Source organism: Mycteria americana, chromosome 2, assembly GCF_035582795.1.
Source record: "Mycteria americana isolate JAX WOST 10 ecotype Jacksonville Zoo and Gardens chromosome 2, USCA_MyAme_1.0, whole genome shotgun sequence".
Taxonomy (NCBI): domain Eukaryota; kingdom Metazoa; phylum Chordata; class Aves; order Ciconiiformes; family Ciconiidae; genus Mycteria; species Mycteria americana.
In genome coordinates, this window is record NC_134366.1 from 139,770,975 (window position 1) to 139,797,725 (window position 26,751).

Sequence of the window (26,751 nt, forward strand, 5' to 3'; positions counted from 1 at the left end):
GGCATGGCCCAGGCCTTCCAGAACATTCCTATCAGGGGACAGGGTGCCGTGAGCCGCTTACACCGCGTGGGCCACGTCACATCGCTTACTCAGTTCGAGGTAAAGGGGATGCCCTGCAGAGGGGCTCCCACGGGCCGACGAGGCGGTGCCGGACACGCCCCGGCGTGGGGCTCGCTCCCCGGGGCCCGCCCGCACCAGGCGGCCCTCCCTCCGCCGGAGTAGCGCAGGCATCACCGCCACACCCAGCCCAGGCTCCGCCTCCTCCCCCCCCTCCCCCGAGGACTTTACCTGAGAGGACTGGGGAGGCCCCGCCCACCGGCGGAGGTGACGGCAGCCAGGGCGGGGAGGAAGCGGCCGCGCTGAATGGCTGCCGCGCGGGAAGGGGCGGGGCTGAGGGAGCGCGAGCCGGACCGTTGGCGGGGGCGGGGCTGGCAGCCTTTGGCGCGCGGGTTGAAGATGGCCGGGGCGGCCGGGAGCTCTCTGGGAGAGGTGGACGGGGGCGGCCGGGCCTGTTCGTCCCCGCCGGCTGAGGTGGAAGCCGTGGCCGCGGACTGGATGTTGGAGTTCGCCTGCTACTGCCTGTGCCGGCGCTTCAGGGAGGGGTGCGCGGCGGAGTTCCAGCGGTGGAGGGACGTGGCGCAGGGTGAGGGGCGCGGCCGCTGTCGGGGTTGTGAGGGTGCGGGCGCCTGTGGTTCTCAAGCAGCTGCGGCTGCTCTGAAGGTAGTGTGTCCCTGCAAAGTGTGAGGGGCAGCTTTGTCTAGCACGCTAAAGAGTGTTTAGCACACTAAGAGTGCTTCTGCGCTTACTTCTTGTTCCGTGGAAGCACGTTTTATATGTGCGTTTAGCCGCTTAATGATCGTGGTTGCTAGCGTTGAGGAGGTTTTCGGGGCTTTTCAGGGCTTCAGAAGATTCCTAGAATGATACAGGGTAGTCTGTTGAAGCGATTTAACAGTATTGGCAACGTTTGCACATGGTGGAAATAAAACAATGCAGGCTGATTTTTTTTTTTTTTTTTTTTTTTAGTTTTTTTAATCCACTGGTGTTTGAGTTTAGCATGCAAGGGTAGCTCTGCTGGAGTATTGTAAGATAATGCCAGTTTTGGGGAATTTTGCTGTTTTAATTACATGAGACTAGGGAGGGAAGCAAACTGAACTGTTACAATAAAACAGTGGTTTCTGAGGTGTTGGGGGTAAGGTGTTTTAGACAATTAGGTGAATACAAGCATTGGTGTTAATCTTTCATCTTGATTCTATGAAGCTTGAATGTATATTATGGTTGCCTATATACCACCAGCAGTTACTAAAGCTGAGGCCTCAGATGTTGAGAGTTCAAGACTACTGGAAACTTGAAGAGCATTTAGTGAAGAGAGGCAAATGTGGTAAAAACTAGAGTAGAATTATTTAAATACACTGAGTTCCTTGACTTTATATTTAGGGTTATGGTAGAAGACTAGAAGTATTTCATGAAACTGTAGTCTAGCAGACAATGGTGGAATGAAGTCTGGTGACTGGATTTTGAATGGGAAAACATGTATTTAAAATGAGAAATATTTAACAGTAAGAGTAGTTAACAGCTGGAAGCAAATGGCTAAGTCTCAGATAAGTTTGATGGATTTATGATGGTTTTTCTGTTAGAAATAATTTTCCTGAAGATACCAGGTTAGAGCTTTGGGGGATTTTTTGTGTGTGTTCTTGCCTCAAGTAAATGTGATAGTATGACTTGTTTAAACTTTTGCAAAGAATGGAATACAATGGCATGTGGAATGATTAGTAAGGCGATTGATATGAGAAATTGTAAGAGTTAAGAAATCTGAAGATAACATAATGAAGTACATTGAATGGGGGGCTGCTAGATTAAATTATTAGTGGTGTGTCTCTGTGTTTGGCCTTGGGACTGTACCTCAGTGGGAGAATCGTACTGAAATTTCATGAAGACATAGGTGGGAAGCAGACACTATCAACACAGATGCAGATTGGAATATCTCCTGAGGAGAACAGGAAGATTTTGAGGAGCATGTTAGTAGAAACAATTAAATTGTACAGAATGCAAGGTCACGTGGAACTGGGAACTAAGACCAAATTTGGAATTTGTTCCTGCTCTGTTCAGCAACAGAGGAAAGAGTTGGGCATATTGATGCAGTAAGATTACAAAGTCAGAAGTGTAAAAGTCTATGGAGACAGCTAAGCACAGTCATAAGATTGCATTAGAAAAGTGGGTGTGGGTTTTTTTATAGAAATACAGAACTATTACTCTTGCATATGTCAAAGTGAGTCCCTACTGAAAAAATGATTGGCTGTCAACAAGAAGGTCAATTCAAACTGAAGCAAGTACAGGAAGGTAGGAGGGCTAAGGGAACAAGACAAGCTATTTTATTAGGAGATAAATAATATTTCTGTATAGCTCAGTACACTGCCAAGTAGAAATAGGTAGGTTACCTGGGATTAAGGATTTAAAGACAGCATGGCAAGGTTAACATGCCTTGCTTACCTTATCCTGCCTTGACAGGATATTATGGTCTATATACCTGAACTAGCTTGTGTAGGTATCTACACAGCAAGGAACTGGATTTCTAGAATTTCTAATGAAAGGCTAAGATGAGAAATACATTTGAGTGGCCATAGGGAGGAAAGCAATTTATGATTGAGGGCACTCTTAACAAATGAATTAACAGAGAAATGGCCTTGGGGGTGGGGAGGGAGAACAGTCTGGAAAAGATTACTAAGTCTATGTCTCTTTCTGTTTGTCTGCATTACGTGTGAGTAATTGCTGCGAAGGACCTGGTGTCCACACAGTAAACATTTCAAGGTTTCTTTTTCTTTGGAATAGCTCTAAAGGAATTCAATTTGTGTACTCAAGACTGCTCCCTTGTAGGAACCAAGCACAGAAAGTTTGCTTTAAAATGCACCCCTGCTCATCGGAATTAAAGCACTAATGTAGGTGCACCTTAAAAGAACAGAGAAAGCTGAAGGATCTCAAGCTGCTTGCCAAGATGAGCCCTTTTGTTCTGTGGAATCTCAGCTACAGTATTCTGCCTACTTCTAAAATTTCCAAGCTATGGCTCCATCTTCAGGGCATGATGATGGTGCTTGTCTCTGTCATTGAACTCAAACAAACTCTTTCTGAAATTGAACTCTGTTGTCTGCTATGGAAGATGCATGAATTTGTGATTATAACGAGTGGCACTTTACTGCTGTTCTAAGCAATGTTCTTTTTTTACTTCCTATTTTGGCTATAGGAATTAAAAGCTTTTGTATCATCTGTCCTCACTGAAGCAGTTGTAAATGTGTTCTTCCAAGCCCAAATGATAGTATCGTGCTTGATGTTAGCTTAGGTAATCGGGGCTATTTAATTACTTTGTAATTTCATGCTTATCCATTGTTCATAGGAGACGATCACTCTTGGAAGTACTCAGTCTACTTGCTTATTAGTGTAAAACAATGTGTTACGTGCTCTAGTGGTGCAGTTGCAAACTTGGGGGTCCCATGCTCCAGAATCCTGGCTTTTGCTAGGCTGACACCGAAATGTGTATATAAACACTTCCTGAACTAGGATGTTCAGTCTGCAGCTTAGGCAAGTCACTTGACACATTCTTCACTTTTCATTTTGAATGTTTCTGTATTATGCTGTGAAGGCTAATTACTGTATCCAGCACATTCAAATAGGAAGTTCACAGTAACCAGCATGATGGAAATAATCTCATGGTAGCTCCCATTCTAAAATATATAATAATCCTTGTGACCTTCCAACCTTGCAAGGAGGATTTCCCTTGTAGATTTACATTTCTGACTAAGCTCTCCTTGTAGGTTTTACTGCTTTTGGTCTGTCGGTTGCTATAGCAACATGTAAGTGTTACCAGTCTGCATGTGGCTCATGTTTTGTGGGCATTCCACGGAAATGTTCCCTGGAGCAGACAGTTGTCTTTCCTAGTAAGCTACTGAGCAAAACAAAACTTCATTTATTTATGTAAGATACTGTGGTCTTCTAATTTGAAGAATATAAGCCTGTGATGCATCTTACCACTTCTAGGTTACTGTTGTAAACTGCAAGAGGGATAGGTTTTCTGCTCAAATTCTTAAATATGATTTAAGTTCTTCTAACATGGAAGAACATTAACTAAATGCACTTCATCGGTTTCCTAATGAATTAGAAATTTAGTAGATTATTCAAGTCTGATAACACAGTGTCTAGTATATTTCTAGCCACACTGTGGCAGTGCTGGAGCAAAACTGACTTAACTTTTCTTTTCCAGCTCTTATTAATGGCCTGTCCCAAATACCGACACATCAGAAAAAAACGGTGTATCTCTGTCAGCTTTTGATAAGAATTGCAAAAGGAAAAAACCTTGGTAAATACTCTGATTCTTTTTTTTTTTTTTTCCACTTGTTTAAATTGATTTGCATGAACTTGCACAGAGGTGTATTAGGTATGCTTTCACATAGCCTTTACTGTACATATATATAAATAAAATGACTGAACTCTGCATTTTGGACTGTTTATATTCCACATGTGACTGAGCTGTATGCAGAACCAGTGTTATTCTGTGCTGACTGATTTAGCTGCCTTGAGTTTGAATGACTACATGCTTCTTAAATTATAGGTCCTTTTTTGTCAGAGTAGCATCAACAAAAGAAATATACTGGAAAAGATTGACTAGCTCTTAGTGAGCAATATTTGCAAGTTTAAAGCACAGAATCTGCGTTTCTTTCTGCACATGTAACTCTAGAGGTTAAAGTAGGACAGACAGTAGGAATAACAATATGGATGAAAAGGATGACTGCCCTTGTTTCTTACAGAAGAAGTCTGTAAGACTTTCAGCTGGCAGCAGGTCCTTGGGACTCTTATTCACTACCATGTCTCCTGTTTGGCTGTATTCACAACTTACTGGTTTAGCCAAGCTGATTTTGCTTCCACGCTCAAGTTTCTGGAAGAATTAACTTTTTTGCTGCAAGTTTTCACTGCTTATAAAACTCATTGGAATTTAAGGACTTCCAAAGCAGTCTTGCCAGCATAAGCATGGAAGAAAAAAGTGTATTCTAGCCTAGCAGTGCCACAAAGGCTTGTTTTTTTTAAAATGAAATTTCTTATGTTCCTTGTTGGGTAATAACACTCTTCTTGATTTAGTTCAACTTGAGAATCAAATTCTAATATTTAAAATAGTTCTTCATATACAAATTAAGAACTTTTCTGATAATGCTTTAAAACTATATTATTGTATATAACACTTGGGAATATGACTTCAATGTGTGGTTTTTATCTATCAGTGTAGCGAATGACCTGTGTGGTGAGGAAGATTGGATGTGCTTAGTAGGTATTACATCAGATGTAGTTGCACAATGTACATGGAAAGCTAATATATGTTATGGTAGCTTTCCTAATTCTTTTCTGATTATTAAAATATTTAATCTGTGCTGAGCCTTAAAACAGAGCAGGCTGTTTCAGATGCCAGCTCTTCGAGTTAAATGCTTTGTTTTTACAATATTAAAATAAACTTAATATGAAATGTCATATTACTTGATTGAAACAATAATTAGAGAAACACAGAAGTGTTATATTTTTTTAACGTGTATATATACATATAATACTATTTAAATTTTCAGTGTTTGTCTCTTACTGTAGTGGGTATCAAATATTCTTTATTTTTCCAGTATTGCTTAAATTGTTTACCTTCTCTCTGAAAAATACTTACTGTGAGGAATAAGGTGATATTGAGAGAGATTCTGCTATGATGTCATATAAAATGAAGGAATAAGTGAGGCTGTAGTTCAGTGAACATCTTGAGCTAAGCTGGCAGTGCCATGGAGGAAGAAAAGCAGTCTTGTGCACCTGCCAGCTCCTACTGCATCTGTTATGTTGGCACACTCACTTGTGCAGATGTGCAGTGACCAGACTGGGAAACTGTTTCTAGTGTGTTGAGGGGATGGTTATTTGGCTGAGCTAGATTTCTGCCAGAACTGGTCACTGATTCTGCTTGCTGGGGGTTTGCACAAACCTTGGTGTTGGCACAGTGGTACAATGACAGGGGAGGTTGCTTCTGCTTTTTCAGTGACACTCCTGCGTTAAGCTGTTTGAATTTCCCTTTCAGTTTAACCCCTTCAAATATAACAAAAAGTTAAGATGTGGAAATATAGGGACAGACTCGGGAAAAAAAACTTAGGGTAGTGGTTATATTACAAAATTAACAATATCAATAACAAATGTTTTGATATCTGATGCTGAGTTTAATGTAAGAGTATCATTAATGCCAGCCCAAATACATGATGTTAAACTTAGCACTATTGTAAGTGGCATTTTAAGTGAATAATAATTAGCAGACACGTTATCTCCCTTAAAAATGCAACAGTAATGTTACTAGCAAGGGTAGGAAGAACCAGTCTCTCTGAAAAGACGGCAGTTACTTTGGGTCTCTTAAACACACCTGAAGAGAGAGACTAAAAATTATTTGAGGAAAAATGAACTGAAATTATGTATAGTACACATTACTTTATTGTGCATAAATAATGTAATATATTTAGCTTTATCCTTTAAGTTTTTTAAATACCTTTTTTCTCTCTGCCCCCCCCCCCCCCCCCCCCAAGAATGCCATTTTGAAAATGATGAAAGAATTTCACCTTTGGAATCTGCTCTGTCTTTCTGGACTTTACTTGAAAGGGAAGAAATTAAACTGGAAAAGCTTCATGAAGATATTCGTCGCTTGATTCAAATTCAGGTCTGTGTGACTTACTCAAAATGCTGCAGGATGCTACCTATTCTGATAAAACAGGGCTCCTTTTACAAAAAGCTTGCGCTATTAGCAGGCTGAGCTGAATTTTCTATGTTTGTTGTGTTTTCAAGTAGAGTAAATAGATCTGTACGGGGACCTTTTCTTATCTAAATTGGTTCCTGTTTGTCCCAGTTCAAAATTGTTTCAAAAGCTGCCAATCTGAAAAAAATCAGATATCAGTTGAGAGATCAATTTCAAAACACTAGTAGCTTGAGCTTTAAAGTATATTATGAATAGCTCTTTTTTTTTTTTTCTTAAAAATAATTCTTTTTTTAGAAAACTTTTGATTTCAAAGAGAAACATGTAAAAACACATTGACAGCTACTGGGACTGTGAAAGTCTTTCAGGGAAAGAGAAAAGCAATACTTAGTCGGTAAGTATGGGACATTTTGCATCAGTGAGGGTCCTCTTAAATGCCTGATGGAGAGGTTTTAGGCCTTTATACATGAGGTTTAATATTACTTCAGAACTAACTGTTATTACTAGATAATTCTTGGTAACCCTTAAATATATAATCCTCTGGACTTTGGAAGTCTTACAAAACTGTAAAAGTGTGACTTCTCTTGTTTTTTTCTGAATCTTGGGTGAAATGTATTTCAGCATATCTTGTATATTTGTTGTAGATTATAGCAGTCCATATGGAAAACGCATACTTCAAGGAGGCTGCTGAAGTTCTTGAAAGGCTATTTACAGACTCGGAATCAGATCAGGTAACTTGCTTAGCTTACACTAAGCGCTCTCATTTTCAGAGGGGAAGAGGGGAATAGGTTTCCAAAGCTAGCAAATGCTACCTGCATAGCTTCATCCTAATTACTGCCTACACGGTCACTTACACAGCCCTGGCACTTGTAAATACAAAAGGAAACTTGTGGCTAGGGGACTGATAGAAATAATGGGTGATTTGGGGGACTAAAATGCTTCTAGCAGCAGTTGTCTTTCACTGTGGGCAGCATCAGTCTGAACTTCATCCCCTTTCCCACTTCATATGAGGAGTGAGGTGTCACTACAGAATCTGGGAATTTGACATTGCTGTTTTCTCAGAGTAAGGACAGTATAAACATGCTAGTAGAGACATAGTAACTCCCTAATAATCAGTCTACAGACTTTTTCTGAACCATTGCAGTACACTCTCTGTATCATCTCTGTTGATTAGTGTTCTACATACTGAAGCACCACAGGGAAGGAAAGTTCATTAGTATCTGTAGTATAGAGTGGGTATCATTATGCCTCTATCTGGAAAAGATAACCTGTGTCAGGCCACCTCCTGGTTTGATGTTGACTGCATCATTCAGAAAGATGCAAGTTTGAGTGCATATCTCTTTAAAATAATAGCTAGTGGACACACCTGTATTTGCTGGGGTGGAGAAAAGACAAAAGAAGGACTGCAGGCAAAAAGAAAAAGAGGCAGAAATGCTCCCTCTATCTTCCTCTGGTATATTAGGACACATGTTCTATGTAAATAGTAGCATATGGATAACTTCTTCTTCAGATATACTCTTCAGAAGATTCAGATGTTCGGAAAGTGTAGGCTGTGGTAATAGTATTCAAATTCATAAATAAGAGTGCAACCTGTACACAAGTTAATTCTTGGGCTATATTGATCTCTGTAAGATTCAGAGTGGTTAGTAGACAAAATGTGAAGTTGCGATTACCAGTATCAATGTGTCCTTAATGCTAGTGTACTAAATAGTCCTTTTCCTGGACAATGTAAACCCTTTTCAATGGCAGTCTTTTTGAGGCAGCAAATGAGAAAAGAGAACCCAGTAATGAGTGGCCTTTACTGGGTGTTTTTGCTCCATTGACAACTCTGCTTCCAGTGTTATTCATAAAGGGAATGAAAATGAGGATCTCTAGAAAGTTACACTTAACCATTTACTGAGCACGTAAACTCAACTCCTGGTATTATGCCTAGTTAACTTTAGAACCCTTTCAAACTGTAGCATGAAGTTCTACAGGCATATTCAGAAAACTATATAATCATCATGTTTAGCTTTGTGTATGTCCTGTTTAGCATAGATGCCAAATTTACTACAGGGTATATTTTTGTGTTGTATAAAGCTGTGCTTTTTTTAGCCTTTAAGGGTGAAGCTGGCAACTGTAATTAAAAGCAAGGATCCATATGTTCCCCTTCTCCAAAGCTTCAGTTACAATCTTTTGATAAGTAAAATCAAGTCTTACATTGAACTTTTCATGAAAGAAAATGAAACTAACTTCTTAATACAGGTATGTCAAAACTATTTTCAAAACTTATTTCAAGAGGTACCTGGTAAGATTAAATAGATTTATACTTAAAAGGGAGTTGTTTAGACAATAGTCAGTTATTGTATTAGATGAAAAGGAAGTTTTATCTTCCTTTGGATTGTCTTTTTAGTTAAAAAAGAAAAAAAGGTTGACTATATGTTTAGGAGAAAGTTACTAGAAGTAAGACTCCTCTAAAATATCTTTTCTGAATGTTTTTTCCACAACTGTTTTGATTAGAAAAATAGGAAAAAGGCATAATTAAAGCAAGGTCTGTCATTAGTGTATCTTTAAGAGAACCAGTTCTGATCTGAGACTCATTAAAATATAACATAGCTATATATTTAATGTTTATTTTGTTTAAGTTTATATGACTTTTCATACTAAAACTAAAAGATCAAGACCTGTGAATTTTGCTAAAAGCTTTAGGAATGTCAGAGGAGTTAGGAGATAGAAAATTGCTTTTTTCCTGTAAGTAAAAAAGCTCCTTACAAACTGTCTTGCTCAAAAGTGATTTAAAATTGGCAAGAACAACATTCCTCCTGTAGCTCATCTTCAGGAGGATTGTAAAGAATTTCTCTTATGTTTCCTTCCTATAAAAGAATATTGGATTACTCAATTACAAAAGCACAAACATCTAAAGGTAATAAGAAGCAAATTTTAAATAAACAAACCTGAAGTTCCTCTGGGGTTTTCATTTTCTTACCAGAAAGAGAGACTAGAGAACTTATTAAATGGACTCAAAGTATAATACAATATCTTTTAATGGTTTCACTCGGCTGTCAGTTCTAAGGTTTATTTTTCAAGGCTATTTCTTTGAGTCTAAGAGGAGATGGAGTTTTGGAGGTGTCTGGGAAGGCCCAGAACTCCATACTAGCATACCTAGGCCCTCTGTGTTGCACCGCCACTGCCTGCACATCCATCCTACTGTCTGCACCGGTGTTGCAAATCTTACTTCTGAAATCTTTACTTTGGACTGAGTTACTCTGGGACATAGAGGAGGCAACTTTGTGAAGAGTTCCCACTTCTGCTGTGCAATACATGTAACTGTTTCCCAGCAGTGTACTCTGCATTCTCTACAGAAAAACACTCTATAGCTTTAACTGTTAATCTCTCTTCTCTTTTTTCTGGTGCCATATGTAGAAGTATGATCATAGAATAGTTTGGGTTGGAAGGGACCTTTAAAGGTCATCTAGTCCAACCCCCCTGCAATGAGCAGGGACATCTTCAACCAGATCAGGTTGCCCAGAGCCCTGTCCAACCTGACCTTGAATGTTTCCAGGAATGGGGCATCCACTACCTCTCTGGGTAACCTGTTCTAGTGTTTCACCACCCTCATAGTGAAGAATTTCTCCCTTGTATCTAGTCTAAATCTACCCTCTCTTAGTTTAAAACCATTACCCCTTGTAATGGCTTCAGCTGTAAGTTTTCAAAATACTGGCTCTTTTACAGTGGTTGATGGTAGCAAAACACGTGTGAAAGCAAGGACATGTTTCCATACAGATAAATGGGTAGAAAGGATTTAGTTAAAGAGTTTAAATCCACTATATTTAAAGGCCCTTGTAAAAAGTCCCTCTCCAGCTTTCTTGTAGGCCCCCTTCAGGTACTGGAAGGCTGCTCTAAGGTCTCCCTGGAGCCCTCTCTTCTCCAGGCTGAACCACCCCAACTCTCAGCCTTTCTTCAGAGGAGAGGTGTTCCATCCCTCTGATCATTTCTGTGGCCCTCCTCTGGACCTGCTCCAACAGGTCCATGTCTTTCCTGTGCTGAGGACTCCAGAGCTGGACGCAGTACTCCAGATGGGGTCTTACCAGAGGAGAGTAGAGGGGCAGAATCGCCTCCCTCGACCTGCTGGCCATGCTTCTTTTGATGCAGCCCAGGATACGGTTTGCCTTGAGGGCTGCGAGTGCACGTTGCCGGCTCATGTCCAGCTTTTCATCCACCGTAAGGTGGTCTACGTTGCTAGACTATTTTGTAGGCTGCTTTTTCTAGGTTATCGTCTAGCTTGGAGTCTACAAGATTGCAGCTCCTACTGCTGATGAAGTTCTTGCGCTTCAAGAAACTCTTATAGGTTAGCTGCCTTAAGAGCAGTCTGCATTACAAGGAAAAAGGACCTATACCAAGAAAGCATTGATCTAAATATTTTGTAATTTTTCTTTAACTTTCATTTTCTCTTTTGAAAGAATTCTTTTTAGGGAAAGTACAATTTGAAAGCTACTATTAACTTTTTAAATCCACTATATTGTATTTTAACTTTTTTTTAACTAAATCCTTTCTACCTATTTATCTGTATGGAAACATGTCCTTGCTTTCACATGTGTTTTGCTACCATCAACCACTGTAAAAGAGCCAGTATTTTGAAAACTTACAGCTGAAAGATGTGGTAGTTTGGGTAGCTATGAAATTTCTGACAGTAAAACATTTTCTTCTGTGATTCGAAGTATTCTGTGACCAGAATACCTTCCAGTATTTTTGTGGATGAATGAGTGAAATAGAGAATGTTTTTATATTATCTGACTCTTATAAATGTTGAGAGATTCTGCAAGCTACTGTGAAGGACAGGTTAAGATTTCAAGACTGAAAATTGGATGGATGACAGAAAATTAACAGGAGGCAAAATCCCTGAAAGAAGAAATAGATTAAAAGTGGGAACAACGGGCTAAGCAGAAAAGGAATTAATATTGGGCCTGTAGTGAATCTGTCAACTTTGAATAATTTTGATATTTGAGTGTTGCAAAACAGATCACCTTTTGGGATGTATAGACAGTGTTGGATGGAAGATGGTTGGCTTTGCTTGGGAATGATGGTGCACAACCAGAATTTTTTTAGGCTTTGGGCAATAAGTATACCTTAAGATGCTAGAAAAGAAAGTTGATAGCAAAGTGGCAAGAATGACCTCATGTGGACTAAGTGATTTTTTTTTTTTTTGGAAGGTGTTATTTATTGTAGCAAGTAAGTGGGAGGAATCTAGGGAAAAGTACAAATCTTACGATCCTCTGGATGTTTCTATAAAGAGTAATGAATTATTCCTTCCTCCTCTTGGGAATGGAGGAGAAATAATCTTAGTTTGTGGCTGAAAGTTTAGGCAGAATGTTACAAAATTCTTTTGCTAATACAGGAAAGGTTACATTACAAGCCTAAAGTCTGATTAGACATGCATCTTTTGAAAGTGTTATAGGTGTGCTTGATCCTGCCATGCGCTACAGAACTAGATCATAAGTTTTGTGAGCACTTTCAGTTTTCAGTTTCTAATCTAGTTATAAAAAACAGACTTTGGAGTACTTTGATAGTATTTGCAGTCTTAGTTAATCTCTGCAATGTATTTCACACATCTATATGTTCACTTATGCAAGTATTTGTTGTATTTCTGTGTGTCCATATAAATATCACTTGTGGCTATGACTAAAATTTCTCGAGGTATTAGCTGATAAAGATCTTGATGGATTTCAACTTAACACACTACAGTTGTTTTGAAACTACTTATTTTAATGGTAGTACCTCTGAAGGGTCTGTGAAATAAGCACTGTTAGTCCTAATAGAGAGTACACATTAATCTTAGTATAAACTACTATCTAGGTACTGGCTGGCTTTAATTTTAAAGTATCAATTCCATTTCTCACAGGCAGCCACAAAACAGGTAGAGTCTAAAGGATTGGGAGCAACAGCATTGCAAAACAAAACTGTGGATGTCAATGAAAACAACAAAAGGAATTTGGAAACAAAACAAGGGTTTGTATTAAGCATTATACTGCTGAGGGGCATGCTTGGACAGTAACTTGAAACTTGTAGAACTAAGAGTAGGTAGAAGGAAGGATGTTAAATTCCAAACTGCTGTCCAATAGAAAATTAACTACAAGCACATTCTGTATTTTTAAGTTTTGGCTTTCCTATGGTGGTTACTTTTGGCATTTACATCAAATAGCTTGGCATTAAGTTTAAATAGTTGTTGAAGATGCACGTTTTTCAGTTTAAACAGCTGTCAGTCTTGTATAACAATAAAAACATAGAAATACTTCACTTTTTTTCCCCTTATGCTCCTTGTAGTCCTGCCCTCCTAATTTCAGGCTATAGGTCTTCCTGAGAAGAAAGAGGATAAGGGAAGGGAATTAGTCTATTACTTTTTTTCTTACAGCTAAACACAAGATTCTCTTACTTAGTGATACTAGTGTGATGGGAAATAGTTATGTTGCTTCACGATTCTGGCAATGTGAACCCTCAAAACAATTACACGCTTTTCTAAGAAATGCTGGTGGAACTTGAAGCCCAGTTCCTTTCCCCCCTTCTTTGACTTTATTTTGAAAAATACTAATATTCTAGATTTATCACCACTTGTTTTTCATGGAGAATAAATTGTAGTCTTTTGTTGGGATAGAGCTTGTATTTCTGCAGTTTTATACTTGGAATTCTTGGCATTTAGTTAAGGAAATTGACTGCAGATACAGTATACAGGAAGGCAAGTCATAAGATTTTTTTCTTAGGACAGCTTCTGACACAATTACATCTGAGAGGTATGATGAAAGACTTAATCAAAAAACCTATGGAAACAATTCCTAGATTGTGAAGAAGGTATGAAAAAATAGATGTGCAAAATGCCTCATGTCTTCAACTTAAATGTGTAATGTCTTGTGTATTTCTCCTCCAGGTATAGGGAGGCAAGGTTTGAGGGTTAATGGATTGAAGCAGTTAGTGTTTTTATGCCACTGTTTCTGTAGAGAAATCTTGGGATTTTCTTTCTTTCAAATATTGTTGAATCACATAAATGGTAAGTTGCTGCCTAGGAAATGATTTTTTTTTTTTTTTTGGCTCTTTTAAAGATCAATGAAAGACCAACAAAGTATTACAAATCAGTCACCTGGAGACATAAAAAACCCCACAGTAAGGTAAAAATTTTTTTTTGTTGTAGTTGCTCCTGGTCATAGACATTTCATGACATTCTATGTATTTTTACTTCAGTTCTGTGTTCCTTGCAGGCCTCATTCAGGACGGAAACGCAGAGTGAACCGTGTTCTTCAGAGTGAGTACTAGCTTATTTTTACACTTTCAAAACAAAGTCATGTCAAACACTTCCCCCTCCCAATAAATGTGTTAGTGGTTTGATAACTTCTATCCAATGTGATTGGATTAATATAAAAATTATTATGGTGAAAAAACCCTCCCAATTGTTGTGTGTGGCTTCTGCCCAAATGCAGATTTGGTGCTTGCCACATTTGGGAAACTATGAAATGGCTTAAGGTTCTCTGGCAACTCATTTTGCAAAATCATTCACTATTTTCTGGTTCGCTTGGGTTTTTGTTTGCTTGTTTGCTTTACTGGGATTTATGGTATTCTGTGCAAAAGAAAGCTGCCAAAGGAGTACTGAAACTTGTTGCTTTCTGACTTCTGATCTAGATAACTTTGGGGAGGAAGGAACTAAAGAAGTTGGCTGATGGGAGAAACAAGTTATAGTGTAAAATGCACAAAGTTAGGATGTTTGTGCATCTTCCTGGTATTACTTTTTTAAAACTTACAACATGGGTTATATAACATTTATAAGTATGTTCTGAAAACCATTAGCACCGTCATACTACAAAGAGATGACATTATAGCCTCTGCATGTGGCCATGTTGTACTTGGAAGGACAAACTCTTAAGATGCCTTGGATGCTTGCCACAGTTAGAACCTGACCCATGTTCTGTGGAAATGATGCAACCTGTATACAAAGTATCATAGCACTGATTGCTGGTTAGTTTCCATTCTCTCTATGTAAAATGAGAGCAGTATGTATAGTAAAAATGTTTTTACCAAAGTGAAATAAGTGTTTCATTTCTGTATCAATTTTTACCTAATTGTTTAAAATATAATTCTTCTGTGAGCTCTATTGCATAGAAAATATAGTGACTTTTTTGAACATACTATTTTATGAGTTCTTGGACTAAGGTGAGATTCATGTGTATACATATATAAAAGTATATTCATATATAAACAGACACTGAAATTTTCCCAGTCTGTCAAAGCATATCAAAATAGTGTATATTCTTGTCTCGTGTAAATGGTAGAATTGCAAAACTTCTGCCTTAATGTTGACTCCTCATTGGTCTGGATGTATATTAACTGTCTTCTAGGTCTGAACAGCTTGCAAAATGTGGAAAAACATGGAGATGCTTTGTCTTGTGGCCGAAGAAGACAGGTTCGTACCCGTTCTCTGTTCTAAATGGAGATAATTAATCTGCACTGCATAGAATTTTTTTCCCAGCTTCATTTGACTCTGTCTCCAAAATGCCTGCGTTTAAGATTCTACACATTACTCAAGCTGTGCTACAGCTCCTGAAACTGTTTTTTAAGTTTTAATTCCTGTCTTTAAAAAAGAAAATGACTCTCTCTTTGTGCAGTCTCAAATATTGTTGCTAATGCTTATGAGCCTTTAATTTGTTGAAATATACTGTTACTAAAACTTAGTCTGAGTCTTTTTAAAACACGTGAAAAAATAAAAAATTCTTTCCACTGTTTGGATTAAAGAATTCAGGATGTCATTTGCCCATGAGAAACAAACATCAAAGACTTCTTGTTTTCCCACTTAGAAGGTTAAAGATTTAGCAAATTTGTAACTCAATCCATTGCTGATATGAGGTGAAAACATATATTTACTTGGGAAACCATTCTAGTAATGCTACATTTCAAATAGTCCTTTGCATTCTTTTCATGGGTAAGTCTACTTCATTGAATTACTTTTAAAATAATTCTACGGTGTTCACTAATGCTAGAATTCCCTATTGGTGGGAAGTACAGAAGTGTATGCCTTAATAGAAGGGAATTTGAAGTTGATTTGATGTTGAAGTAGACTGTTACAAACTGATTTTTGCTCATAGCCAATTTTCTTCAGTTATGATAAAATGATAAATGCTTCTGAATGAAATTAATATTAAATAAATGTATTCCCATTGTTGAATTCCTCTTGAGAATATTTCTTAGGAAGCAATATGAAGTCTTTCTGTTTAGATAACAGTGCAAGTTATCAACATCTATTTTGTGTGAGCTGTTTCATTTTTCTGATGTTCATGTTGACATTTCATTTTTCATATAACAGGGAAGGACAAGTCTGCTGATGTTTTTTCAGACTGTCCTTGAGGAGAGTTGTATTTATTGCTAGTTCTTTAAGCATTTGTAATGAAGTTGAAGTACTCGTTAAATCTTCAGTCACATGGTGTCCTCAAATTGGTTGAGGTCCTAATGAGAGCTCATCTATCCTTGGAGGTTAAGCCCCCTTTTACATATAAACAGTTTTTTACTTTCTTGCAAATCTCAGGAATAGTTAAATGACTGAGAGCCTCCTTAAAAACTGCAAATACAGCCAGTGCCCTAAAAAAACCAAGATACTGGCCCTTACTGGATTTGCTTGTTACTTTATTCCAGTTTATAGTTGGATAGGTACCTTGTCAGCCAGTGGCTGGTAAGCATGCACACTTCCATCAGTCTTGTTTTCAACATCAAGATTTAAACTAATTGGACCACGACTGACACAGAGCTAATGACAGCTTTATATTCACCTATCTTTATGTTGAGCTGACCCCTTTCTGTTTTGGGGTCAGCTACAAGCACTGTATCTTGGTCTACGTCTTGTGCACAGGTCTCACTAGAAAAAAAATAGATGTTGTGCTTAATTCTGTTGTTATAGTTCAACCTTAATTGAAATGTTAAGACTAAAGTTATAGAAAACTACATCTGATAGTAGCAAAGAACTTATTGAAAAATTTATAAAAACTTGAAAGAGATTAAAATTCAGAACTGTTTCTTTAAACACTTAGAAAATTAGGCATTTGCTGTCTGCCTGAAATTTATGCCGTATTCCCTGCCAGTGAGACCTCTCATAAATATTGTATAGAAAGCAATTGTATTGGCTTTGTAAACAATAAATCTGCTCCTCTGCTTAATTATCTGGATTATAAAATTGTCTGCATGCATGAAAGAATGCAGTGAATGTCAGAGCTGTTGACTTCTAGAACTTTCTTTTCCATGTAGTCCCTCTTTCAATGTTGGCATTGTTTGCTCTTGTTTTGTAAATGGCATTTCATTGCAATGGTTCAGTGCCTGTTTTCAGCCTTTCATTGCCATGTTTTCAGTTAGCTGTGTACAACAGTCTGCAGTGCTATTGAAAGGAAGTGTACTCTATTTTCTCATTCCTAAATTAGGGGATGCAAGTGTCACAGATTTTTAGGGAACTGTTTGTACTCAACTTTATATCCTGTATGTGTATGGCAAGTCCTGTGAGTTGTCTAAAATCTGACAGTTTGCTTAAATTAAAGAATATGTCTGAAAATCTGGGGTTTCAGAATTGAGTCAGACCTGTATGGAAAAAAAAAATCCATATATTTAAACTCTGAGGGGAAAAAAAAAAATCGGAGAAGAGACCCAGAACATATAATCAAAGGAAGACAGGCTATTAGAGCAGAACTGACTCTAAGGAATAACAAGATCTTTAGATATACAAGGGTACGTCTACACAGTCTGTCTGGCAAACTCAGGCTTGCTCTGCTAGTGTTCTGAGCTAGCCAAATGTCATGTTGCTCTGGAGTAGGCGCTGTGATTATGTTAGCTCAAGCATAGTGCTGCATTATGTCCTGTGTCTCAGCCAGTCTTCCTAGCCTGTAACAGTGCAATGCTAGAGCCTACATAACTGCCATCCCAGATGGCAAACTGCATGGGCAGTTTGTTAGTGTGTGTGGGGGGAGGCAAGTTACTGCTCTATATAGTTCCTCAGTCAAAAGAAAAAATGAGTCAGTCTCTAGTTTACCTGTAAGGCAGGCTCCTTGTTTATATGTTAAACTGAAGAAATTTATTTTTAAAAAAGCTCAATGTAAGCAATTTAAAAGCAAAACAAGCAAAACCCAACCCTTTTAACAGCAAATGTAATTATCATTACAACAAGTAACAAGGGTTGTGATTGTGTCTGTTGCTGGAAGTATTTGAATTATCTGGTGCTGTAAGTCAAGCATAACTGTGTTACTTGAATAAAGATTTTATTTAGGAAAGTTTTCTGGCATGCTCTGAAATGAGATGAACTAGATAGTTGCAATGGAATCTCTGGCCTTTTAATAATACTAAAAAAACCAACATTCACTGCTAATGTTGCAAAAGATCTGTGGAACAGGAAGTATTGGAAAAAGGAAGTATTTTTGATAAAAGGTAGACTACTTTAGAGAAGTTTTACATTTCTAACTGTTTAGAAACACAGCTGAACTACTACTATTCTTAATTCTTTCACTGGTTAGTGAGGTTTATCAGTGATTATAGTTTCTTGAAGAGGCACTGATAGTTCCATTAAGCTGGAATAAGTCCAACTTTCAGATGTGAAGTTTGATTTTCACATACCTCAGCTTGCACTTTGTGTAGGTGCCAAATTTTTGCGTGTTTCAGAATAACCAGAATACAATTTTGATCAGGCTTAATGTTATCTAAGCTCCTCACACACCCCCCCCCCCCCCCCCCCCCCCCCGAGAGACACCCCTCTGTCTTTCACCTCTGACTGCTGCTGCCACTTTTAGCAGCTTAAAATTCAAGAGAAGGTGGGAACCATGCAGAATAGCACACAAAATTGTCACCTGGCCCATCCCTGGTGCCTGAATTTTCATTGCTCTTAAGGGCAGAATCTTTTAAGGATCCCCAGAAGGGTTTCAGCTCCTCAGGGGAGGAGAAGGTTAATTTTTTAAATTTTTGTCTCCATGGATGAGGGATTTATCTGAACATCCTTGGACACATGGACCTCTTGTGCCACTGGACAGTCATACTGGCTGGTCCTGGATTGTCCTGCTCAGCCACCCCTTGCGCACAAGCAGGGTGGTATGCATTTGTCTAATGACAGCAACCATGAGATTTACATTTCCACTGGGTCCATTATTTGCAGAGCTAAGTGATGTTTGTTCCCCTGTGAATCTTGTAATTCACAGGTTTCCTTTGTACTACTCAGTTCTACTAGTCGGCTTTATCAAGTTTAAATTTGTGTAAGTTGAGGCTATTCCTTTGCAACCACATTTCCCTTTCTACCCAATTCTTCACAATTTTGAAAGTTCCAGTTGTGAAGGACAACTATAGCCTGATTCTTTCAGGTTCCCTCCTGCTTTATAGCCAACACCATTCATCCATTTGATAGTTGGAAGAGATCTGTTACTTACAGGAGGAGGTCTTGTACATACTCTGGTAAACCTCTTTTCATCCCCCAAAATACAAATTCTAGGCCTTCAGCTTCAGCCATTTACACCTCCTATTGCTCTTCTAATGTTCTATAAACATCTTTTTTTTTTTTTCTTTCCACTCCAGTTGTGCCAATCAACCTGACGATTTATTAGCACAGGTAGGAGCATTAGCAAAGGATTGATTCCCCTATCACATAAGGTTTATATACATTTAATCTCAGGAATACTCACAACTCAACCAGCTCCTGCTGGCTACAACACTGTTAAGGGATGTTAGAAGCAGCTGCCTCCTCCAGCAGCTCCAGCCCAGGACCCTCCTGCCTCCAGTACTCCGGGTCCCTGCTCAGGCTGGGGGACGTGGCTGCTGCTTTCCCATTCCTGGGTTTGCCCAGGAGCAAAGCTGAGCACAAATCCCAAGACACATGCCACACACAGAGGACACTGATACAGCTGGTCACTCAGACTGCCATGGACAAGGTGCTGCCCTCAACAGCACCCACACACAGTACCCCCGTAAGACACAAACCCTCCTCTTCTCTGTCTAGTAGAGGTGTAAGCTCACTGGTGAAAGCATACACATGCCTCTCTAGGTTCACAGGCACACAAATGTTTGCAGATGCCTAAGTATGGGTACAGCCCCTCTGCCCACCTGGTACCCCTGCCTGCATCCTGGCCCTCCCACCTGCTTCATGGGTCCTTTACTTGCTGGCTGGTGCAGCTGGATGCACTGAACACAAGCACTCACACACACATCCCATGGGCTCTCTATGTTCCGGTCGTACTCCAGTGTACACTTGCAAGATGTGTCCCTTTCAGGCAAAAGGTGAAATTTTCACTCATTCAAGGAGACGAAGGAAAGGCAGAGGGGGCCCATGCCACCTGGGTGTCAGCTCGCAGTCACTGCTGCCAGGCTGACCCTCCGGCCTGATGATAACTAGAGACTTGAAGGAAAAGCTACAAGACACACAAGGGTTCCTCCTGGCCACAATGTCTATCCTGAGCCCACTATGCTGGTCAGGACTGTTAACATCAGCTCCTGAGGAAGCTCGTACTGGAGCTGGAGACAGGGAAGGGGAGGGGATAACTGGCAATCCAGGACCAAACCTCCACCCCTCGCCCTTGCAGCTGAGTTAATGCCAATCCCCACTGGGGTGACTGCATGTGGCTTCAGCCCTGTCCTGAACCCAGCTTGTTCATTCCATATTCATACCATATCAATAGCTGAAACCAACCCAGACTTTCCCAACCAACCTCTCCTAAATTTTACCAGATACCAGAAGTACCAGACTTACCTTGACCAGACCAGAATTACAATTACCTTTCCCTCTTTTAGCTGTACCTTTCCAAGCAGTAGCAGGGAGCAGCCTGCGATTGTCCGAACAGGAGGTGTGAATCCCATTCAAAGCACCAGGTGCTGTCATGGAAATAACCTGAATTACAATTTAGATCAGGTCAGAGCGGAAGCAGTTTATTGCTATGGCTATAGAAGAGGACAGGGAGCAGCAGAGTGACAGCCTCTGCTGATGTGCACACTGCCCAACTGGGGCAGCTACAGAGTTCCTATAACTTTTACAACCAGTTTTTCACCAAAACTGTGTCAGGTAAGCAGCATATGGTACGTAACAACAGCAAATGAAATTCGTCAGACGACAAGGCTCTAGACAGTACATCCTTTTACAAATTGTTCACTCCTTTGTCAATTAAATTGTTCTGACTGGCAAGACCATTAGTTGCAAATGCTTCTTAACTACTGAGGCCTGCAAAGGCCTATGAGACATTAACTATTTTGGTTTCACACACTGAACATGAATAATTGCAGTACTTTTGATCACTTGCCTGTGTAAATTTCATAGTGTTCTTATGAACAAAAATGCTGGCTTTTTTTCTATTTTAGAGCAACTCCAAAATAAGTAAAGCACAGGTAACGGTTAAATGCAGAAATAAGAGAGCTTCTTGGTTGGGTTTTCAGCAGTCATTTGCTCATGACATGCACCTAAACACACGCAGATTTTGTAAAAGTCCTGTAACTAGTGATTTTTAATATAGAATCTGCTGGTGCTCACACAAATACCAGCGTGAGACCAGTGAAAATTGACCATTTGCCTCTTTTCATAACTTACTATGGTCCATGAGAGCATCAGGAGCAGCAGGACATCTCCAGTGCAAGAAGAAGTGAACACAGAATCATAGGATGCTTTGGATTGGAAGGGACCTTTACAGGTCATCTAGTCCAACCCCCTGCAATGAACAGGGACATCTTCAACTAGATCAGGTTGCTCAGAGCCCCATCCAATTTCACCTTGAATGTTTCCAGGGATGGGGCCTCCACTACCTCTCTGGGCAACCTGTTCCAGTGCCTCACCACCCTCATTGTAAAAAATTTCTTTCTTAAATCCAGTCTAAATCTGCCCTCCCTTAAAACCATTGCTCCTTGTCCTGTCACAACAGGCCTTGCTAAAAAGTCTGTCCCTGTCTTTCCTATAGGCCCCCTTTAAGTACTGGAAGGCTGCTATAAGGTCTCCCTGGAGCCCTCTCTTCTCCAGGCTGAACCACCCCAACTCTCTCAGCCTTTCTTCAGAGGAGAGGTGTTCCATCCCTCTGATCATTTCTGTGGCCCTCTTCTGGACCTGCTCCAACAGCTCCACGTCTTTGCTGTGCTGAGGACTCCAGAGCTGGACGCAGTATTCCAGATGGGGTCTCACCAGAGCAGAGTAGAGGGGCAGAATCACCTCCCTCGACCTGCTGGCCACGCTTCTTTTGATGCAGCCCAGGATATGGTTGGCCTTCTGTGCTGCAAGCGCACTTTGTCAGCTCATGTCCAGCTTTTCGTCTATCAGTACCCCCAAGTCCTTTTCCGCAGGGCTGCTCTCGATCACATCATCCCCCAGCCTGTATTGAAACCGAGGATTGCCCTGACCCAGGTGTAGGACCCTGCACTTGGCCTTGTTGAACCTCATGAGGTTCACACAGGCCCACTTCTCCAGCTTGTCCAGGTCCCTCTGGATGGCATCCCGTCCTTCTGGCATGTCAACTGCACCACTCAGCTTGGTGCACCCTCATCTGCAAACTTGCTGAGGGTGCACTCGATCTCGCTGTCAATGTCAGTGATGAAAATATTGAACAGCACTGGTCCCAGTACAGACCCCTGAGGGACACCACTCATCACTGATCTCCATCTGGACATTGAGCCATTGACCGCTACCCTCTGGCTGTGACCATCCAGCCAATTCCTCATCCACTGAACATTCCACCCATCAAATCTGAATCTCTCCAATTTAGAGAGAAGGATGTTGTGGGGGACCGTGTCAACGGCTTTACAGAAATCCAGATAGATGACATCCATTGCTTTTCCCTTGTCCACTGATGTGGTAACTCCCTCATAGAAAGCCACTAGGTTGGTCAGGCAGGACTTGCCCTTGGTGAAGCCATGCTCGCTGTCTCGAATCACCTCCCTGTCCTCCATGTGCCTGTCGTGGTTTAGCCCCAGCCGGCAACTAAGCACCACGCAGCCGCTCGCTCACTCCCCCTTGGTGGGATGGGGGAGAGAATCAGAAGAGCAAAAGTAAGAAAACTTGAGGGTTGAGATAAAAACAGTTTAATAGGTAAAGCAAAAGCCGCGCATGCAAGCAAAGCAAGGCAAGGAATTCATTCACTACTTCCCATGGGCAGGCAGGTGTTCAGCCATCTCCAGGAAAGCAGGGCTCCATCATGCGTAATGGTTACTTGGGAAGACAAACGCCATCACTCCAAATGTCCCCCCCTTCCTTCTTCTTCCCCAGCTTTATATACTGAGCATGACGCCATATGGTATGGAATAGCCCTTTGGTCAGTTTGGATCAACTATCTTGGCTGTGTCCCCTCCCATCTTCTTCTGCACCTGGCAGAGCACAGGAAGCTGAAAAGTCCTTGACTAGTACAGCAGCAACTAAAACATCTCTGTATTATCAACACTGTCTTCAGCACAAATCCAAAACATAGCCCCATACCAGCCGCTACGAAGAAAATTAACTCTGTCTCAGCTGAAACCAGGACAGTGCCTTAGCATAGCTTCTAGGAGGATCTGTTCCATGATCTTCGCAGGCACAGAGGTGAGGCTGACAGGTCGGTAGTTCCCAGGGTCATCCTTTCTACCCTTTTTAAAGATGGGCACAATGTTTCCCTTCTTCCAGTCATCAGGGACTTCACCTGACTGCCATGACTTTTCAGATATCATGGAGAGTGGCTTGGCAACTACATCAGCCAATTCCCTCAGGACTCTGTGATGCAACTCCTCAGGTCCCATAGACTGATAAATTCAATGGAACAGCTACACAATACAATTCTCTGTACATCTCAATCTCATTAACACTTTTAAGTTTACATTTTTTCTGTAAGTTAAGTCTTTACATGTCAGATTTTGGGGAATAAATTTAGAAAGAACATGCTATCAAACTGCAGTTTGAAATAGAAATTGATACTTATTTTTTAGAAATGGTTTTCCTACACAGTTGTTTCAACTGGGGATCCTGTCCTGTATTTGCATAGATGATATGCAATTCAGTTTGCTTAAGGAGGTGTGCTGATCGTACATCAGTATGATTAGTTGTGTATTAAGCAAGCGATGATTTGAAGACATTTACAGAGGATCAGATTCTAGCATAATAAGTTGTTTTAGAATAATTTCATATTAAAGTTGCTAATTGCTATTTCAGAGGGAAAAAATGACTGTATGTAATACACCTATATTGAAAATGCAGTGGTTAAAAATAGGCGTGATAGGATATATAGGATCTGTAAACTTTTGTAATATATATGCATATATATAAAGCTGCAATAAAAGAAAGTTCTCCCTCACGCTTTACTGTAAAGGTAAGTTTTTAAAAATCAAGTATTTTTCTTTCACTCTGTGTGCAGTCTTAAAATTGTTTGTATTGAGATATTTGTATTGAGAAGCAACTAAGGAAGAACTGGTACACTGGAGAATTTCATTGGAAGGGATTGCTTACAGATGTATAACTGCAAGTAATTTTCTCTTCTTTTATGAGAGAAATGTCATCCCCTAAAGATTAAAAAGCTTGTAGGTCATGCTAGTGAGACTTAAGTAGTGGGCTCAATATATGGCCAAAAACAAATGCATAGCTGGTACCTGAGGATATGGCTGATCTCACTTTCACAAGCAATATGTATCATTTTGCTTCTCTCAGCATTTTAAATATTGGGATTTGTTTTTTCTAAGCACACTGAAATTCCTTTGTTATGGGTCAATAGTGTCTTGATTCTCAGTCCCTAGGTTAATGTGTCACAAAATGCTTTCTCTTCTGTGATGCATACTAGGATCAATCAAGGTTTGTCTTGGCTCAATTAGCTAATAAAGTACAATTTTGGAAAGCATGTTTTGAATGAAGCAAAACTTTGCCCAATGTTTTTTTTCTTTTCTTTTCCTCCTGTAACTTGTGAACGTTGAAGCATGTGGTTCTTGTTTCAGGTGATGTCTGCTACTGTGTTGTAACACTTGACTTGGTAACCTTTGTTGTTGTATTAGTGTCAAGTTATGGTGCTCAAAAGAAATCAAAATGACCCTACTGACCCTCAGACATCTGTAATAACTAGAGAGCTCTATAAAAACTTGCTTTTATGTTTTCTATAAGCTTAGCTCTTACATTAATACCTTTCTCTGTTCATATATCTGGTATTTGTCTCTCTTCTTCCCCTAGCGATGGACTTACAAAGAAGACTTGGCACTGAAATCAGGAGTAAGGGAGTTTGGAGTGGGTAACTGGGCTAAAATTTTGCTCCATGGTGACTTCAACAACCGAACTAGTGTCATGTTAAAAGACCGGTGGAGAACACTGTGCAGGATCGAACAAGGCTAATTTGGACTACAGGAATCAACTCTTCTTGACCTTTCCCTGCATAAGGACCTAGTCTAGCTTTTCAGAATAATAACTTATTTTAGTCTTAGAGTTTCCAGCACTGTTGCTGTCTTAAAACATGAAACAGAATAGTCGTAAGTATAAAACATTCATGTAAGCTCACTTGCTTGGGTAATGATGACTTAAATGTAAAGCCTGGCCTTTTATCTACATCAATAGATGACCTAATTTCTGAAATGTGGAAATGCTTGCAGTAATTTAAGAAAGGTCAGTTAGGTACATAGGGGTATTAAATGACTGGCAACATGTTTAGCTTGATAGAGGCTAATACAGAGTAAAGTGTTCTGTATTGTTAAAGGGTTGTAACTCTAGTCAGATTCAGCTTTTCATTTTACTTCCTGCCGTATAACCTATTCTAATCTGATTTGCTTCACTTTGAAATTTTGGTCAGACTTGTCATCTCTGTCAGTAAGTTACACCAAAAAATATGTATGTATTAGTATTGCTAATTTGACAAACCGTTCCCTTTTTTTGCAGTTAAAAATGTGATACTCCATGTAATTTTATATTTATAAGCAGTAAAGGTGCTGCTTGGTGCTGCTTTTTTTTTTTAAGAATTAAGCTTAAGTCCTAGGTGGACAATTATTTTGAATTATTTTGTATAATGGCATAATAGCACTTTTTATCTCACAGAAGAGATGGAAAACATATGGAAAATAACAGTATGATACTAGCTCTTAACATCTCTTGATTATCTTGTGCCACCTACCTTGTCTTGAGAAGTGGCTTCTTCTAGACCAGCAGGACAGGGAAAGCTCAAAAATGAATGGCCAAAGTGCGGCTCAGTAACAAGTCTATACTGACACGGATAGCACAGTTCATGAGATATGTTTCATCTGTGCTCTCCCTATCTCTGTCTGCGGTGATAGCAAGCAAAGATATGCTCTGATGGGGTAACTATCAAGGTGTCAGTTGGTCACTGTAAATGTCCTGCTCATGAGAGACTGTAACAGACAGATGATAGTACTATGCTGTCTCTCTTCATTCAGATTGTGTGGAAAAGAGTTCCACAACCTCAGAAAACCCACACTTTCCACTGTCGCACTGGTATGAACCTAGTGACTTGAACTAACATATCACAGCATTCTTTTTAAAGTGAAATCTCTTCAGATGTTTTCTGTACCTTTGTCCTTGGATAAGGTTTTTATTTTACAGGAACAATTTTACAAGGAAAAGTATCTGTCCAAACACAAAATAAACCTCTCTGAGATATTTTTCCTGGCTACAAAGGAAGAGATATATTCTTGAAGGCTGAAATGTTCCAGAAGTATTAAGATAATCTCTCTGCTTTCTGTTTTGGAGGCCTGCTTCCATTAAGATAAAATGGTAAAGTACAATTACAAAGGTTTGTTTCACACTTTTATTGCTGGACCACTGCCAGATCACCTTCCTCATTCTTGCCACCAGATGCTACGGTTTCTTCTTGCAGCTGCTAGAAACAGCAGCAAGCAGTAGTCTTTAGGTTCCACAGAGATGCTGCATGTCTTGACAGTAAATTTTCTCAACCTTAAGGCATAATTTATTTTTAGCAAACAATGTGAATTTCAAGATCTTGATAAAATACAGGCTTTGTCCTTCAGCAAGGAATGCTAGAGCAGCTGTAAGCCAACAATTCAAAAAGTCATAGCAGCTATGAGACAAGTGAGAAAGTGCAGTATGCAGCCTCTTTAATGCTGTA

At 39.7% G+C, this 26,751-nt stretch overlaps 1 protein-coding gene across 2 annotated transcripts; it reads left to right on the plus strand.

Annotated features, from left to right (window-relative positions):
* Positions 1 to 363: 363 nt before the first annotated feature.
* Positions 364 to 26,252, plus strand: TERF1 (telomeric repeat binding factor 1). Of its 2 annotated transcripts, XM_075494807.1 has the most exons (10): positions 364 to 643; positions 4,250 to 4,345; positions 6,576 to 6,706; positions 7,384 to 7,470; positions 8,834 to 8,983; positions 12,618 to 12,724; positions 13,810 to 13,875; positions 13,966 to 14,009; positions 15,097 to 15,161; positions 24,855 to 26,252. In XM_075494807.1, the coding sequence occupies exons 1-10, from the start codon at positions 364 to 366 to the stop codon at positions 25,011 to 25,013; spliced, it is 1,185 nt and encodes a 394-aa protein (XP_075350922.1). In that variant the 3' UTR covers positions 25,014 to 26,252. The 2 variants fall into 2 exon arrangements, with proteins under 2 accessions (XP_075350922.1, XP_075350923.1); XM_075494808.1 differs by lacking the exon at positions 8,834 to 8,983 and having other exon boundaries at positions 437 to 643.
* The last annotated feature ends 499 nt before the right edge of the window (positions 26,253 to 26,751 follow it).